Raw genomic sequence first — 16,762 nt, 5'->3', positions numbered from 1 at the left:
CATGTGAAATGATAGGACCACAGGTCACAGAAACCCACTCATTTTTCCCAGTAACATCCAGGACGAGGACCACAAGCTGTCCGGGCCAGCAGCATATTGAGAACTTTACCGAACACAGTTTGAACAAAGGAACAGGGAGGTGTTCAGTTCAACTTGTTCAAGTCACAAGGACGTTGTGGTCCACACTGGTTAGGAGGGACAGGTCATCCAAGACTTGTTAACAATGACCATTTGATCCAAAGCACAGGAAGCAGCGCCAGCTCCGTGAAGTGACTGCTCTGATTCCAACAGCAGGAGGAACAGTGCTGTCGGCTTGGCTTTGAATGACTGGCCACAGGAATCCAGTATGTGGAACCGCTCTAAATCCCACACACCAGTCGGAAATTTGGTTCACATTTGACCCACATCAAAGGCGGATGAGAGTCACACAAGTTGTTCCTAAACGTAAGTGCATCACTTTTGTAGTTTTTTTTTCTTTTTTCCTCGTCCAACTGGCTTGGTCCACAGCACTGTCCAGTTCACGTAGAAGAACCAGTCCTCTTCTACCTTCCAAAAACACTTTCATACTCGAGCAGAATGAGCTCCACGAGCTGGTTCTGGTAGATCATGTGCACAGCCATGTTGCCCATCTCGGTCTCGGGCCGCAGCAGTGTGGGTCCAAACACGATGGCGACACTTTGGGTGGTCATGCGGTTGGCCTCTCCGAACTCTATCACCCTGGAAGAGGAGGAGAACCAGAACAAGAGCAGATTTACAGATTAGATTGGAGCCATTTGTTTGACAACGCTTTGGGTTTTTATGTAGGAAAACAACATCAGTGTCTTAACACACACGCTCCAGGGCTTTGGACTGAGCGCGGAGGCAAACACAAACACTTTGCAGTACGATGAAACACTCCAGGCGGGAGCAGAAAAGCATTTTTAAATAGAATCTGCATCCTTGCATGCAGATGCACAAAACAATAACTTATTCATAAACAGGAGGAGGGTAAAGCAGATTAAATCTTCCTGCAAACCTCCATATTCTGAATGTCACGCTATAAATTTCCTCAAGAAACACCACTTCATAGGTACAGAATTACAGCAAACACAACGCCATATAAATGCAAATGAGAAACCTAAGCAAATGTCATTGTGAATGTATGATAGAGCCACTGGCTGTGCTGGGCTAAGAATACACTCTGGTTGGGGTTAGTGCTCAGAGACAGACGAGTGTGAGCAGAAGTAAACAGCTAAGACTTACTTTGACCCAAACAAATGAAGGGTCTAGTTTAAAGGGTATCCTGGGGTTTTGTAGAAAACGTCCTGTCCTACCTGTTGGTAGATAGTTCTTTGAATGACTAATTGGAAAAACAGAGTTCAATCCTAATCCAAGCACAGAAAGGGCAAAGTGGATTTGCTGTAAAGTTGGATGATTGAACAAACATAATCAACCATTGGGATCAATTAGCAGTAATTTTATTTAAGAGTCTTGTTTTTTTAGTGAGAACTGCAGTGTGAACATGTTGGGGCTGCTGTTACGTCGTATTGTTTTACATTATTAGTTTTTAGTGTATATCTTAAGCCACTTTTCCATTAGTACATTTAGTACCGGTACAGCACGGTTCGACTCGGCACGGTACACGTTGCGTTTCCATTATACTTTCAGTACTGGTTCCAGTGGGCGGGGTTCAAATTGACGTCACACGCCTCACCAGCTGGTGGTGGTGAGACACTGAAACAGGTTTCAGAACAGGGTGAGAATTTATTTGGAAGTTTCTGGTAAATTAAAAAGAATAAAGATTATTTAAATGATCAAATAAAACACACACACACGTGTGTATATATATATATATATATAAATCCTGCTAATGAACTTTTAATGAACTTTAGTTCACCATTAAATCTCTTATGAAGCAGATTCTACAAAAACGTCTATATTTAAATTTTTTATAGGTTTTCTTCATCATTTGATGTACTTACACTCGTGTCTACTTTTATTGTTCAATTTAGAAATGTGGTTTTGTTTCTTGTTCAGATGTTTTTTTTTATTTTAGTTTTGCTTAAAAAGTTTAATTCTTGTTTTGTGATTTGTACATCTGCGGGTTAGAATAAAGTTGAACATGTTTGAGGGAAATATTCCTGAGAGATCTAATTATTTTGTCTTTTTATGATTTTTCAGATGAGTTAACTTCAACAGATTATTTAATAGTAATTAAAGTGAAAACAGGATTTCATGATAAAGCCGGCATCGTATATTTTTTAAATCTTCACTGATAAAAAAAACAACAACTTTATTTTAATACATAAAATGTTTTTAAAAATTGTTTCTACCCTCCGTCCCAGACCCCTCCTGGTCTGTCCGTCTGCCAGGGGTCGGCCTTCATGAGCACGCGCTCTTCTTCTCTTCTTCTCTTCTGCGTGTCGGCAGCTCATATGAGCCCCGGCGGTGACCAGCGGAGCTCGTTGACCGCAGAGCACGCAACACCGGGGCTTGAGCTCCAGCCTCGCTTGTTCTTGTGGGTCGGATATTCTGCGGTGACCGGCAGAGCTCGGAGCTGACGTCCTGCCCGGCTTGAGGAGGCTCCGAGGCTCCGGTGGAGAGGACCGGGGGGACCGGCAGAGCTCCATCTAGCTCGCTCTGAACTTCAGCATTAGACCATGGTGTTGTCATTACTGTTTTAAAAATCTTAAAAATAGGTCCAGTCACTCCTCGAGTTTGAGCTGTTGCAAATGGCGTATCTTGTTGTTGTGAAGTTTCTGAAACAACCAGTGACTCCACCCCCTGACTTTGTATGGGAACACACAATGATGACAACACATAGCACTTTACTTTACTTTATAATGTGAAACTGATGGTGGTGTAAAGATCTGTAAATGATTTCACATGAACTACAATTATTTTTTTAAGATTGAAGCTATAATATGACGACAGTGATCCACTTTAGTCTTGGTAGCACTGGACTAGCTGTGAGCTAATCAGTCTTGTTTTACAATAACCTAGTTTGTTCAAAGAGTTATCTCACAATCAGAAACATAACAATTGGCCAAGTAATTACAGAACACACAAGGAATTTGTCTTTGGCTGGTGGTGTCTCTCAGGTACTATCGAACAACACAAAACAATACTTACACAACAAGTAAGACATTACATGTTCACAACTGTTCCACAGAATCCTGCTTCAGTATCTCCAAAGTATATCTTTAAAGTGCCTGTGACATCAATTTTTTTGTAAAAAATTATGAATGCAGTTCTAGAAATAGAAGAGATTGCAAAGAAATACAATAAAATCATGCCACCGAGATGAGCAGTGGTGAAGATATTTGCATGTGCAGTAAATGGAAGTGATGACAATGGCCCAAATGTGAACAGAGCATTGCTACAATGGCTATAAACACAGACAGTAGCAAAGAATCTGATGTTTCGTTAGATTAATCTGAGTCACTATCAGAGAGAGATTAAGAAGACCGTTAAAAAATATTGTTTCAATAAACAAAACCAGGGATTTCCACTTTATTAAATAATTCCATTTTGACATCACTTCTTGTTTCACATTAGCTGTAACAAGTTAAAAAATATGCCAGTTGTAGACAAAAAGTGTAATCTATAACACTACACCCCCCCCCAAGCACGCACGCACGCACGCACGCACGCACACACACACACACATACACACACACACACACACACACACACACATTCTCACAGTTGTACTTTGTGGGGACTTTGCATTGACAACCATTCTTTTCTATAGCCTAACCCTGACCCTTACACTGAACCTAACCCCCAAACGAGACTGCTCCTTATGGGGACCTGGTGTTGGTCCCCATAAGGAGCAGTTGATCTTCACATGCAGAATATTTTGCTAAATTGGTCCCCACTATAACCTGAAACAAAAACGCACTCACGTACATGCAAACACACACGCACACACATATATAGGGACAATTAAGATATTTGGAAAACAAGTGGAAGATTTTGTTGGTAAACAGAAATGCCCAAGTGTGTCCTTCCTACCTTCGTAGGTGTTTGAAGAGGGCCTGCATTGTGTCGTGGTTGGGTTTTGGCAACTTCTTGATTAAATCTTTGACAAAATTCACTCGCTGCTTGTAGTCTGAACATTCTGAAGAAAAGAAACAGAATCAGGAAATGAACATCACATTAGAACTAACAAGGTTGAGTCAGGTCGTCTGTATGGGTTCTTCTTTGATTTAACATTTTGTCTTTTCTTGTAAAAACTCCTTTAGTCCAAAGAGCTGAAACAAACTCAGTCTTATCAGCAGCACTTTCTCATAGTGGATCAACCAGTTTGCTGCTGACAACCAAAACTAATTGTTCACGAGCAAAAAGAGGACATGGCGGAGGCATCCATGTCCACCTGTCACCCTTACAATGCTGTTATTGCTGGTATCACTCAGCCGTCTGCAAATAGCAAGTGGCCATCAGGTCATTAATGATGGGTCGAAGGGCTGATGATCGTCCCGACTCAACCTTGTTAGATTCATCTACCTGGATTATTGAGCATGCATCAGGACATCACATTAGAACCATCTGCTGGTCACATTTGGAACTACAACACAAGTGGTGCTGAAGGTGCTACATGAGTCGATTTCAGCTGTTCATTGAGAGTTTAACTGTTCTGTGTGTGTGGTGTTTGTGTAATTTAATTATTGGAACTTAAACTCAGGGAAGAAATCACTCACTGATGGCATTCATAAAGTCATTGAAGAATCCATATGTGAAGAGAGGTTCAGGAAGTTCTCTGAAGAACATTTTAAGAGCACCGGTGGTTACGTGGATGTCCTCCCACTTACTGTCACTCAGATCCACATGCTCATCTGAAGCAAAGGAAAACACAGTGACAATAAAAACACTGATATACTGTACCATATAAAACCATTTGACCATTTCCACAGTTTGTTTTGATAAAACCAAACACTTCTAAGTGTTTTACTGATATTACATGATAGACTAACCTATAGTAGCACATAATTAGGAAGTGAAAAGAAAATGATACATGGTTTTCAAGACTGCAGGAATGACAATCGAGCTAGCACTGCCCAAAACATTTTACAAATAACCTGAGAAGTGGTGTGTACATTTATATTTAAACCCACTGAGTTAAAATTTAATTAAAAAAACTAAATTGAGTTACTGGTAATACTTTAAAGAACCACAGTTCCAGCAGCACGTCCTTCAGTTAGCCTACCCAGTTTCGCACATCTAAACTGCTGTTTCTACACATTTTTCTTTGCGAAACAGCTGAAGCTCAGTCAGACTGGATGGAGAGCATCTGTTAACAGAAATTTTCAAGTCTCGCCACAGACTTTCAGTTTGATTTAGGACTGGACTTGGAATGGGCCATTCAAACACACAATTATGTTTTGGTCTACTGGTAGTTTCATATCACTTCTAGCTACAGTAAATGTTTTGGGTCACTGTCCTTCTGGAACCTCTACTGGATTATCACGTCTTCTGCAGCATGTGCTTTTTTTCCAGGATAGTGATGCATTTAGCTTGATCTATCATTGCATACTAATAAGTCAAAATAGTGGGGGATTTAAATCATAGCCTTGTTCTGATTCTGACATACGTCTAAACAGGGATCTGGAAAGTTTCATTCCTCTTCTTTCAAGTGCATACCTCCACCTCTCTAAGTTCTCTTCCACCTGTTCCCTGTTCTCACCACAGATGACAATGTTATCTGCAAACATCCTAGTCCACGGGGACTCCTGCATGACCTTATTGGTTAGTCGGTCCATCACCAGAGCAAACAAGAAGGGGCTAAGAGCCAATCCTCGATGCACTCCCACCTCCACTTCAGAGCTATCCGTCACTCCTGCAGCACATCTCACCACTGTCCTGCTGTCCTTATACATGTCTTTTACCAGTATAACATGTCCTGCTATCCTCATACATGTCCTGTACCAGTCTAACATGTCCTGCTAGCCTCATATCCAGGTCCTTCTAAAAAAATTAGCATATTGTGATAAAGGTCATTATTTTCCATAATGTAATGTTAAAAATGAAACTTTCATATATTTCAGATTCATTGCACACCAACTGAAATATTTCAGGTCTTTAATTGTTTTAATACTGATGATTATGGCATACAGCTCATGAAAACCCAAAATGCCTGTCCCAAAAAATTAGCATATTTCATCCCACCAATGAAAGACAAGTGTTTTTAATACAAAAAAAGACAACCTTCAAATAATCATGTTCAGTTATGCACTCAATACTTGGTCGGGAATCATTTTGCATGAATGACTGCTTCAATGCGGCGTGGCATGGAGGCAATCAGCCTGTGGCACTGCTGAGGTGTTATGGAGGCCCAGGATGCTTCGATAGCGGCCTTAAGCTCATCCAGAGTGTTGGGTCTTGCGTCTCTCAACTTTCTCTTCACAATATCCCACAGGTTCTCTATGGGGTTCAGGTCAGGAGAGTTGGCAGGCCAATTGAGCACAGTAATACCATGGTCAGTAAACCATTTACCAGTGGTTTTGGCACTGTGAGCAGGTGCCAGGTTGTGCTGAAAAATGAAATCTTCATCTCCATAAAGCTTTTCAGCAGATGGAAGCATGAAGTGCTCCAAAATCTCCTGATAGCTAGCTACATTGACCCTGCCCTTGATAAAACACAGTGGACCAACACCAGCAGCTGACATGGCACCCCAGACCATCACTGACTGTGGGTGCTTCACACTGGACTTCTGGCATTTCCTTCTCCCCAGTCTTCCTCCAGACTCTGGCACCTTGATTTCCGAATGACATGCAAAATTTGCTTTCATCTGAAAAAAGTACTTTGGACCACTGAGCAACAGTCCAGTGCTGCTTCTCTGTAGCCCAGGTCAGGCACTTATGCCGCTGTTGCTGGTTCAAAAGTGGCTTGACCTCGGGAATGCAGCACCTGTAGCCCATTTCCTGCACACGCCTGTGCACGGTGGCTCTGGATGTTTCTACTCCAGACTCAGTCCACTGCTTCCGCAGGTCCCCCAAGGTCTGGAATCGGCCCTTCTCCACAATCCTCCTCAGGGTCCGGTCACCTCTTCTCGTTGTGCAGCGTTTTCTGCCACACTTTTCCCTTCCCACAGACTTCCCACTGAGGTGCCTTGATACAGCACTCTGGGAACAGCCTATTTGTTCAGCAATTTCTTTCTGTGTCTTACCCTCTTGCTTGAGGGGGTCAATGATGGCCTTCTGGACAGCAGTCAGGTCGGCAGTCTTACCCATGATTGCGGTTTTGAGTAATGAACAAGGCTGGGAGTTTTTAAAAGCCTCAGGAATCTTTTGCAGGTGTTTAGAGTTACGTCGTTGATTCAGATGGTTAGGTTAATAGCTTGTTTAGAGAACTTTTTTATGATATGCTCATTTTTTGGACAGGCATTTTGGGTTTTCATGAGCTGTATGCCATAATCATCAGTATTAAAACAATTAAAGACCTGAAATATTTCAGTTGGTGTGCAATGAATCTGAAATATATGAAAGTTTCATTTTTATCATTATGTAGAGGAACATATATCTGTGATATATTCATAAATTAAACGGATTCATTCATTTTTCTGGACTGAATAATATCGTGCATTGAAATTAAATGTGACGTGAGACGTTAATTTTCTTTGACCCATCAAATGAATGCGGTCATTTATTAACAGAATCAAAGTTTAACATCACACATTTACATTAATTTGGCAAATTGATTTCAACAACGGCTTAATTAATTAGCTCTACGTCAGAGACCATACGGCCATGGTATCTGGGTTCAAGCTCTACAACAGACATTTCTGAAAATATCTGGATTAATTACTGGCAAGATAGAAGAGTTTTAAAGATGGAAATGAAGTTTAAATTGAGAGAGATAGGTGAGGGAATTTGTCTGTTATAACCAGAACAACACGCTCCTTTGGCCCCAGCTTAACCAACGGTACACTTTGCGGTTGAAGATCGACTCTTTTACCTTTGCAGACGATAGTTCGGCCTCGGTGTAGAGTTCTCTTTCAACGCTTTCCAGCGTCTCTGTAAGGATAGTAGGGAACCGTTCGGATTCATGAGATCATCCCAGAACAGACTTCTTCATAGTTCCTCTGAACTTCTCTCGTTCAGCTTAGTTGCCGTTGTTCTCCAGCATTCTGAACTCTGCATTCTCTCTCCGCACTCTCCTGGAACTAGGAAGTGTTGAACCTTTTAAAGAGGTCACTTCCGGTTCCTCTGAGAGCTTCCTGATTGGTCGATACGAACCAACAGGGTGTGGTCTTAGTGATGTAAGAGGTTATTAAAAGTCAAGGGAAAAAGATTAGATTGTTTAAGAACAGACAGAAGATGTTTTGAAGAACCCGAGACTTCGTGGAGTCAATTCTCTCATATCTGTCTGAAAAAGTTAAACATGACATTTCTTTCCAGTAAACTTGTAGTTGACCGAAACTTGACCTTTGACCAACTTACACTTGCTCATTTCAGACAGAAGATCAAGAAAATGAATAATTACTCTTGTAACAAACATTAAAATGATTTCTACTTTGAATGAGGATTAAAAATCATTAATACTGTTTCACAGTTGATTTAAAATGAGTAGTTCACTTCAACATTTAAAAATGGTTTGAACTAAACACACTTTTGATTATCACGACATTTGTAAAATAGTAATGATAATAAAAAGAGAGTGTTCTTTCAATTGATCAGTGCAGGACACTTAGAAAGTCTCTGGATGAACTTAGTTTTGTGTTTCTGGACTCAAATCAATGAAATAACAGTTCTTGTCCCAGGAAGGCCCTCAAGGTCAGGATTTGACCTGAGGCTTAGTTCACTACAATTACATTATGAAAAATAATGACCTTTATCACAATATGCTAATTTTTTGAGAAGGACCTGTACATATGCTTCTATGGTTATTGGTCCACTGGCGACACTTACAGGTGATATTGGGAAACTGTTAATGATGTGAAAACTATTATTGTACACACTGGACACACATAATGTAAAATTAATACATCTACATGTATGCATTTAGATGAGTAGATATAAAAGCATGTGCATAGTGGTGCAGAAAATACTTTAAACAACAATGGCGCGATACGCAGAGCAGAGTGTGTATTTAAAGACAGAGAAGGGTTTCTGGCCCCCGATCACGACTGACTCATCAGCCATTTTAGAATACCTAGGGCAATTCTTTTGGAACTGTGCTTGGTGCTGCGGCTGGTTTGGGAGTGCATCACAGTGAGGAGTCATGCGCTGCCCGTACACATACAGCTGCTGGCCACACTGGGGTTCCAAGCAACGGTTATTCCAGAGGTAGCTGGCAGACCGATCGGGACTGTGCCAGTCGACCCTGAGTCGAGCCATACCAGCTGTGTGGGATGGAGTTATCTGTATGTCAACCAATTATATCAAATTCCCCACAATGCAGTTGAATAGAACAACATTAAAGCACAATTTGCAGTGACATGCATTGCAATTGCATTGACTTCACACATATTTCTATAAAAGCACCATCACAGGATGAATATGTTTATGTTAACAGGAAGCATTTTCTTTCAATCAGTGTGCAAATTACCGGTATATGTGATGTGCAAAAGCAACTAACCAACATTGTGGCGAGGTGGCCTGGTTCAATGCACAGTTCATTCATGCTAATGAAAAGCATAGTTGGAAATGACTACAAGCTGGCACGGTGAGGGATGGGTGGCTTCATGATGAGTAAATTCATTTAATTGTTATAATAGGTCTGACCTTGTTTTTTTTTATGGCAGAGGACAGTGTGCCAAACAAAATGTTTTTATGAGCCTCTACCTAATTTAGAAACGTCTCCAACTCACATTACATGAAGTTCCTCTCTTTCCCACATGTAGATGTGCTTTTCAATAGTGCAGAGAGGATATTCCTCAGGTGCAGGGCATATTTCAATCTATCTGCATATTTAAATGGAGACGTGTCAAGGGAGGAGTCAGGTATTCCCTCGTGTGCTCTCAATTTCATGTTGATTGTGATGTACAAAGGAAGTGTGCTTGGATTCATGTGCACGCACGGTTTCATACAATTGGATTCATTTGTCCATATGCTGTTTTCCCGATTTAAGCGTATTCCATGTTTCATTAGGAAATCTCTTCAAGTCTTTATACATGAGACCCCTAGTGACCATGATGTGCCACTGGCAGCAGCTTTAAGATTTTTTTAGCTTGGTTATGTTTACACTTAAACATTTTTACATCAAAATGTAGGTGTTTGTTTTCAGCTTAGATTATTACAAAGTTACATTATGTAGGAAATTTGGGAGGTAGCTACAGTAACACCTTTCCAAATTTCTTTAGACAAAACAACTGATTACACATTACTTGCTTTACTGTATGGCAGTACAGTACATTAGATACAGTGATTTGACAATAGAAAATTAGAATTCATTTTATTTTTTTATTTTTTTTACACAAAGCAAAACGATGTGTGTTGATATTGGTAACATTTTTATCTTTTTTTTTTTTAGATGACATTATCTTTTTAAATAAAATTACTAAAGATGTGTGGGACACAGTTATGATTTTAACATAAGTTGGCTGTCTTCACAGGTTTTGCCTTTAGTTTCAGTACTTTTGCACTTTGTGAAATGTTGAGCAAAAATAATGTCATTAAAATCTGCATCACATTTTGCCAATATATTCTTGCTAACTGGACTAAATTCTCTTGGAAACAGTAACGTGACAAAATAAGTTTGTCAGATTCTTATTTTATCTCTCAACTTTGGTTTTCAGAAGTTTGGCAGTAATCAATCCAAACCTGAGTTCACCATTGATCTGCATGGGGCATCAGTGGAGTGGGCTTCCAAAGAAAAGTCCAGCAAAAAACATGTCATTGAGGTAATTAATAGAAGAGCTGTCTAATCTCTGGCTCATTTGTGTTTAACCACCAGTTTTGACTTGTAGTTGTTTCCCTCCTACAGTTGAAGACCCCTCAGGGCACAGAGATTCTGATCCAGTCTGAGATTGACAGTGTTATCAACGACTGGTACCGGGCCCTCACAGATACCATTAGCGCTCATGTGAGTCCAGAACTTAAGCGCTGATTTATTGTCAGATATGAACCTTTGAGTCAGCTGCTTGTCATCTTCCTTTCATGCCACAATTTCAAACTTAGATGTTTTTGGAAACTTAGATTAAACGAAAACTTATATTTTCGAATTTATGATGAGAGAAGACAGTTGTACCTGTTATGGTCAAACTTTTAAAATAATGTTCTGTGCAGTCTCATGGTATAGTACAAGATGTCACTCTCAAAGTACTGTATGTGTTGTGAATGACTACCGCTACTACTGTTTCCAATTTTAGTTCAATATTTGTAAAATTGACTTTGTCATTTCCATTTTAATGTTTGCTAATGTTGATTATCCATAACAGCCATCTTAATATTGATTGATCCCAAAAGTTAATAAGTTGTAAAAGTACATCCAATGATTACGTTCTGAAGGTTCCATTAAAATCTGTCCACTGGTTCATTAGGTGTTTTGCTAAAAGACAAACAGGGCTGACTTGCATAGTTAATGATAAAGTTCTAAGCAAAGATATCTTGCAATGCTAGCGCTTGGAGTAAGTGCTGTAAATGAATTTCAGCAACAACCACATAAAAATTTAGTTCAGTATCTCTAAAAGTACATAAATTGCTGACATTTTTGTCTCTTGTAAGGTAAGCTAACTGTTGAATCCATCTTGAAATGGGTTGGCTCCAAAAGATAATCAGTTGTATATCAAATTATTATTTAATAAAAGTAAAAAAAAAAAAAAACAATAATTAAAAACTCTATACAGTGTCCTGAAGCATGCTCAATAATCCAGGTAGAAAAATCTAAAAAAGTTATGTCTGGTCCTCTGGACATTCAAAAAAACAAAAGAAAGCAAATGATTTTTTTCTCCACTGGATAGTTAGACATCAGTCCTCAGTTGTTGATGTACATCCAGTGATTACCATCTGAGACTTTCAGTGAAATTCAACTAGTAGCATATGAAAAAGTTTACTAGCAGACATGCAAATACACAGCATTATTACCCACCTTTCATATATCGAAGGAAGGCAATAACAAAACACAAAGATTGTGTTATTACTGCAAAGTGTAAATCTACAGGAACACAAGTGGTTGTAGTGAAATAGGATGGAGAAAATTCCAACCTGAGATTATTCTCCTGTGGTCTAGGCCTGGGAATCAGATGAGGCCATCGAGGAGGACATGGACGATTCTCCTGGAACTGAGAAACAGGACAAGGAGAAGGATCACCAGGACTCCAAAAAGAGCAGAAGTGAGTCGAGCTGGGTTTGCTGATCTTAACAGGGCTCAGATACAGTATTTTTGTGCCATTGCTCTAGGGCTGCAACTAACGATTATTTCAATAATCGATTCATTGGCCGATTATTTTTTCGATTAATCGATGAATCGGAGCGAAAAAAAAAGTTTTAATTTCCACCCCTTTATTCCAAAATTGAACATTTGACTGACACAGCAATTTGCACAAAAACAGGTTGCTATTTGACTATTCTGTTAGTAAAATATTGAATTTAAAAAAAAAAGTTAGTCAAATAGCTTAAAAAAATACAAACCGGATTCCAAAAAAGTTGGGACACTAAACAAATTGTGAATAAAAACTGAATGCAATGATGTAGAGGTGCCAACATCTAATGTTTTATTCAGAATAGAACACAAATCACAGATCAAAAGTTTAAACTGAGAGAATGTATCATTTTAAGGGGAAAAACATGTTGTTTCCAAATTTCATGGCGTCAACAAATCCCAAAAAAGTTGGGACAAGTCCATTTTTACCACTGTGTGGCATCCCCCCTTCTTCTTACAACACTCAACAGACATCTGGGGACAGAGGAGACCAGTTTCTCAAGTTTAGAAATAGGAATGCTCTCCCATTCATGTCTAATACAGGCCTCTAACTGTTCAATCGTCTTGGGCCTTCTTTGTCGCACCTTCCTCTTTATGATGCGCCAAATGTTCTCTATAGGTGAAAGATCTGGACTGCAGGCTGACCATTTCAGTACCCGGATCCTTCTCCTACGTAGCCATGATGTTGTGATTGCTGCAGAATGTGGTCTGGCATTATCGTGTTGAAAAATGCAGGGTCTTCCCTGAAAGAGATGACGTCTAGATGGGAGCATATGTTGTTCTAGAACCTGAACATAGTTCTCTGCATTAATGGTGCCTTTCCAGACATGCAAGCTGCCCATGCCACAAGTGCTCATGAAACCCGCCCATGCCACAAGTGCTCATGCAACCCCATACCATCAGTGATGCAGGCTTCTGAACGGAGCGTTGATAACAACTTGGGCTATCCTTGTCCTCTCTGGTCCGGATGACATGGCGTCCCAGTGTTCCATAAATAACTTCAAATCGTGACTCATCTGACCACAGAACAGTCTTCCATTTTGCCACACTCCATTTTAAATGACCCCTGGCCCAGTGCAAATGTCTGAGCTTGTGGAGTTTGCTTAGAAATGGCTTCCTCTTTGCACTGTAGAGTTTCAGCTGTCAACAGCAGATGGCACGGTGGATTGTGTTCACTGACAATGCTTTCTGGAAGTATTCCTGAGCCCATTCTGTTATTTCCTTGACAGTGGCATTCCTGTTTGAGGTGCAGTGATGTTTAAGGGCCCGGAGATCACGAGCATCCAGTAGAGTTTTACGGCCTTGACCCTTACGCACAGCGATTGTTCCAGATTCTCTGAATCTTTTGATGATGATATGCACGGTTGATGATGATAACTTAAAAGTCTTTGTTATTTTACGCTGGGTAACACCATTCTGGTATTGCTGCACTATCTTTCTGCGCAACAATGGTGGAATTGGTGATCTTCTTACCATCTTGGCTTTTGAGAGACACTGACACTCTGAGAAGCTCTTTTTATACCCAATCATGTTGTCAATTGACCGAATTAGTGTTAATTGGTCTTCCAGCTGTTCGTTATATGCTCAATTTCCTTTTTCCAGCCACTTATTGTTACTTGTCCCAACTTTTTTGGGATTTGTTGACATTGTGAAATTTTGAATCAACATAATTTTCCTTTAAAATGTTACATGTTCTCAGATTAAACTTTTGATCTGTCATCTGTTATATTACAAATAAATATTGGCATTTGCCATCTCCACATCATTGCTTTCAGTTTTTATTCACAATTTGTTTAGTGTCCCAAATTTTTTGGAATCCGGTTTGTAAATATACACAAAAATATATACAAATGTATGCTTTATACCTGCACAATATGTAGCTACTTTGTAAAATCTGTCCTTCAGGGAAGAGTGTAACCTGGATTAAAAGTGTGGATCGTTGTAGTGAAGCCTTCGTCTTCAACCATCGACAGGGGCCTCATGTCAGTGACGATCATGTTCAGGATGCTTTCAGTGAAGACAGCTACTGCTGTGGTGTCCATGATGTCTGTCCATCATGAAGGCTGTCATTGTTTGTTGTTGTTTTCTGGAATGAGAGAGTAAATATGTATTATAGCATAATTTACAGCAACTCGAAGAAATGCCTTGTTTCACTTACAGTGTTGGGTTCAGGCAAAAGTAGCTAAAAGAGCAATTAAACACACACACACACACATAAAATACTTATTTACACACATTTGAGTAGATGTCATAAATTACCTTAATTCCTGTTTAAATGCAATTCATCCTGCCATACATGCAGTGTCTTTAGCCTTTGCCAGCAAATTAAAAGTTGAAGCTTAAAAATTAAATTATTATCTTTGTTTTAGATTTATTTATAAATCGCATTTAAACACTGCTTGTACCAATTAAATTAAATAAAAAGTAACACACGTTCTCTGTCACCGTCATTAATCAGCAAACAAACAAGCAGCAGCTTCAGCTTCAGAGAGACTGAAGTTACGTTTTCTCACTTGAAACAGAACAATGTGTTAAATTGTAGAGACTCACCTGCAACACATGAGTTGGGATTGAGACGAGTTGTATCAGCTGCTGCTCCTTCCTCCTCCTCGTGACTCCGTAATGTTTACGTTTATCAGCGTGGTTCTCCCGTGTCGTGTCGTCAATTTTCAAAGCTGCATGTTTCTCAGTTTTTATCTTTGTGAAGTGCTCCCACACTTTGGAGGACTTGGGTCGAACAGTTTTTGCTGCGTTGGTCATTTGTAAAATTTACTTAATTTCCTTTGAAAACAGCCTCTGCTCTGCTTCCTCCTCCCCCCTCGCTCTGTTCAACTCGTGCTGCAGAGGTTTTTTTTTATTTTTACTTTATTCAGTCAGTCATCATTGACAATGAACTGCCCGTGAACAAAACGGTTCCGCAGTGCCGTGAAAGACGCATAATCACGCGACACAATGAATCGATAATGAAATTCGTTGCCAACACTTTTAATCATCGATTTTATCGATTCGTTGTTGCAGCCCTACATTGCTCTGCTGTCTCTTCTCAGTCATTAAGAACTCTGTGAGCATGGACTCATCAGACCAGAAGAAAACCAGGATAAAGCTCAAGAAATTTCTGACAAGACGTCCCACGTATCAGGCTGTTCGAGACAAAGGATACATCAAAGGTGATCTGTCAGAATCTTTCTCAGGGTCTCAATGTGTTCCATGTGTTATAGTTGGACTAGGTCAGGACTTAGTTTTTTTCCCTCATCAGTTAGTGTTTCTGTTCACAGATCAGGTGTTTGGCTGCAGTCTGACCAGTCTTTGCCAGAGGGAGAACACATCAGTGCCCAACTTTGTTACAATGTGTATTGACCATGTCGAGGACACGGGTAAGAATTATAGGCCTAGCCTCCAGTTAAGGACTTTGCATTGCCCACTACAGGTGGAACAGTGAGGCTACAAGGAGCAGAGGTCACAAAGGTGCATGACTTCAAGGACTTGGGGTCCACTGTCCAGGAAAATGGGGAGTGTGGTAAAGAGGTGAAAAAGAGAGTCCAGGCAGGATGGAGTGTGTGGAAAAAAGTTTCAGGAGTGATTTGCGAAAAAAAGAGTGTCAGCAAAGGTCAAATAAAAAGTTTACAAGACCCATGTGAGACCACATCTGTCATCTTTTGTATGGTCTGGAGACAGTGGCACTGACAAAAAGAACTGGAGAAAACTGGAAGAGGCAGAAATGAAGATGATGAGGTTCTCCTTAGGTGTGAGAAGGATGGATAAGATTAGGAATGGGATCATCAGAGGTACAGCACTGGTTGAACAACTGGGAAATAGAGTTAGAGAGGCCAGGCTGAGATGATTTGGACATGTCCAGAGGAAGAACAGTGGTTATATTGGTAGAAGGATGTTAGAATAGAAATGCAGCTGCCAGGAAAAAGACAAAGAGGAGATACCTAAATTACTATATATATATATATATATATATATATATATATATATATATATATATTAGTACATATATAAGCCACGCTTGTGTATAAGCTGCAGGGGTGTTCACGTTGTAAAATGAGTGGAAGCACACAGGTACTGACAGAGATGAGCAGCTCTTGTTGATCAAGAATCAACCAGTAGATAGTCTCATATATTTGGAAACAAGGAACCACAAGTAAACCTGCAGTCTGAAAGCCAAGTGCTCTGTTAGGAAAATGTGGAGCAAAAAAAATCAGTAATATAAGATGGAGCTAGGTTGTTGAGAGCTTTGTAGGTGAGAAGTAAGATTTTGAATTCAATTCTGGATTTGACAGGGAGCCAATGGATAGAAGCTAAAACTAAAACTAGAGCGATATGAGCTCTCCTGCTAACTCTCATTAAGAATCTGGCAGCAGCATTTTGGATCAGCTGAAAACTTTTTAAAGAAGTATTTGGACACCCAGATAAT

The 16,762-nt window shown here is 39.9% G+C and overlaps 1 protein-coding gene across 1 annotated transcript in view; it reads right to left on the bottom strand.

Annotated features, from left to right (window-relative positions):
* Positions 1-279: 279 nt before the first annotated feature.
* The window catches only part of arhgap12b (Rho GTPase activating protein 12b), a gene marked incomplete in the record, with an annotated part of 98,908 nt that continues 82,425 nt past the window's right edge, over positions 280-16,762 (bottom strand). The window contains 3 exon segments of the mRNA XM_037693835.1: positions 280-717; positions 3,997-4,102; positions 4,683-4,817. Of these exon segments, the coding sequence (XP_037549763.1) occupies positions 543-717; positions 3,997-4,102; positions 4,683-4,817 (416 nt within the window).

This window comes from Nematolebias whitei, chromosome 20 (assembly GCF_014905685.2).
Source record: "Nematolebias whitei isolate Nwh7 chromosome 20, NemWhi1, whole genome shotgun sequence".
NCBI lineage: Eukaryota > Metazoa > Chordata > Actinopteri > Cyprinodontiformes > Rivulidae > Nematolebias > Nematolebias whitei.
The sequence above is the reverse complement of the archived record's forward strand: the minus strand, read 5'-3'. Positions and strand labels throughout refer to the sequence as shown.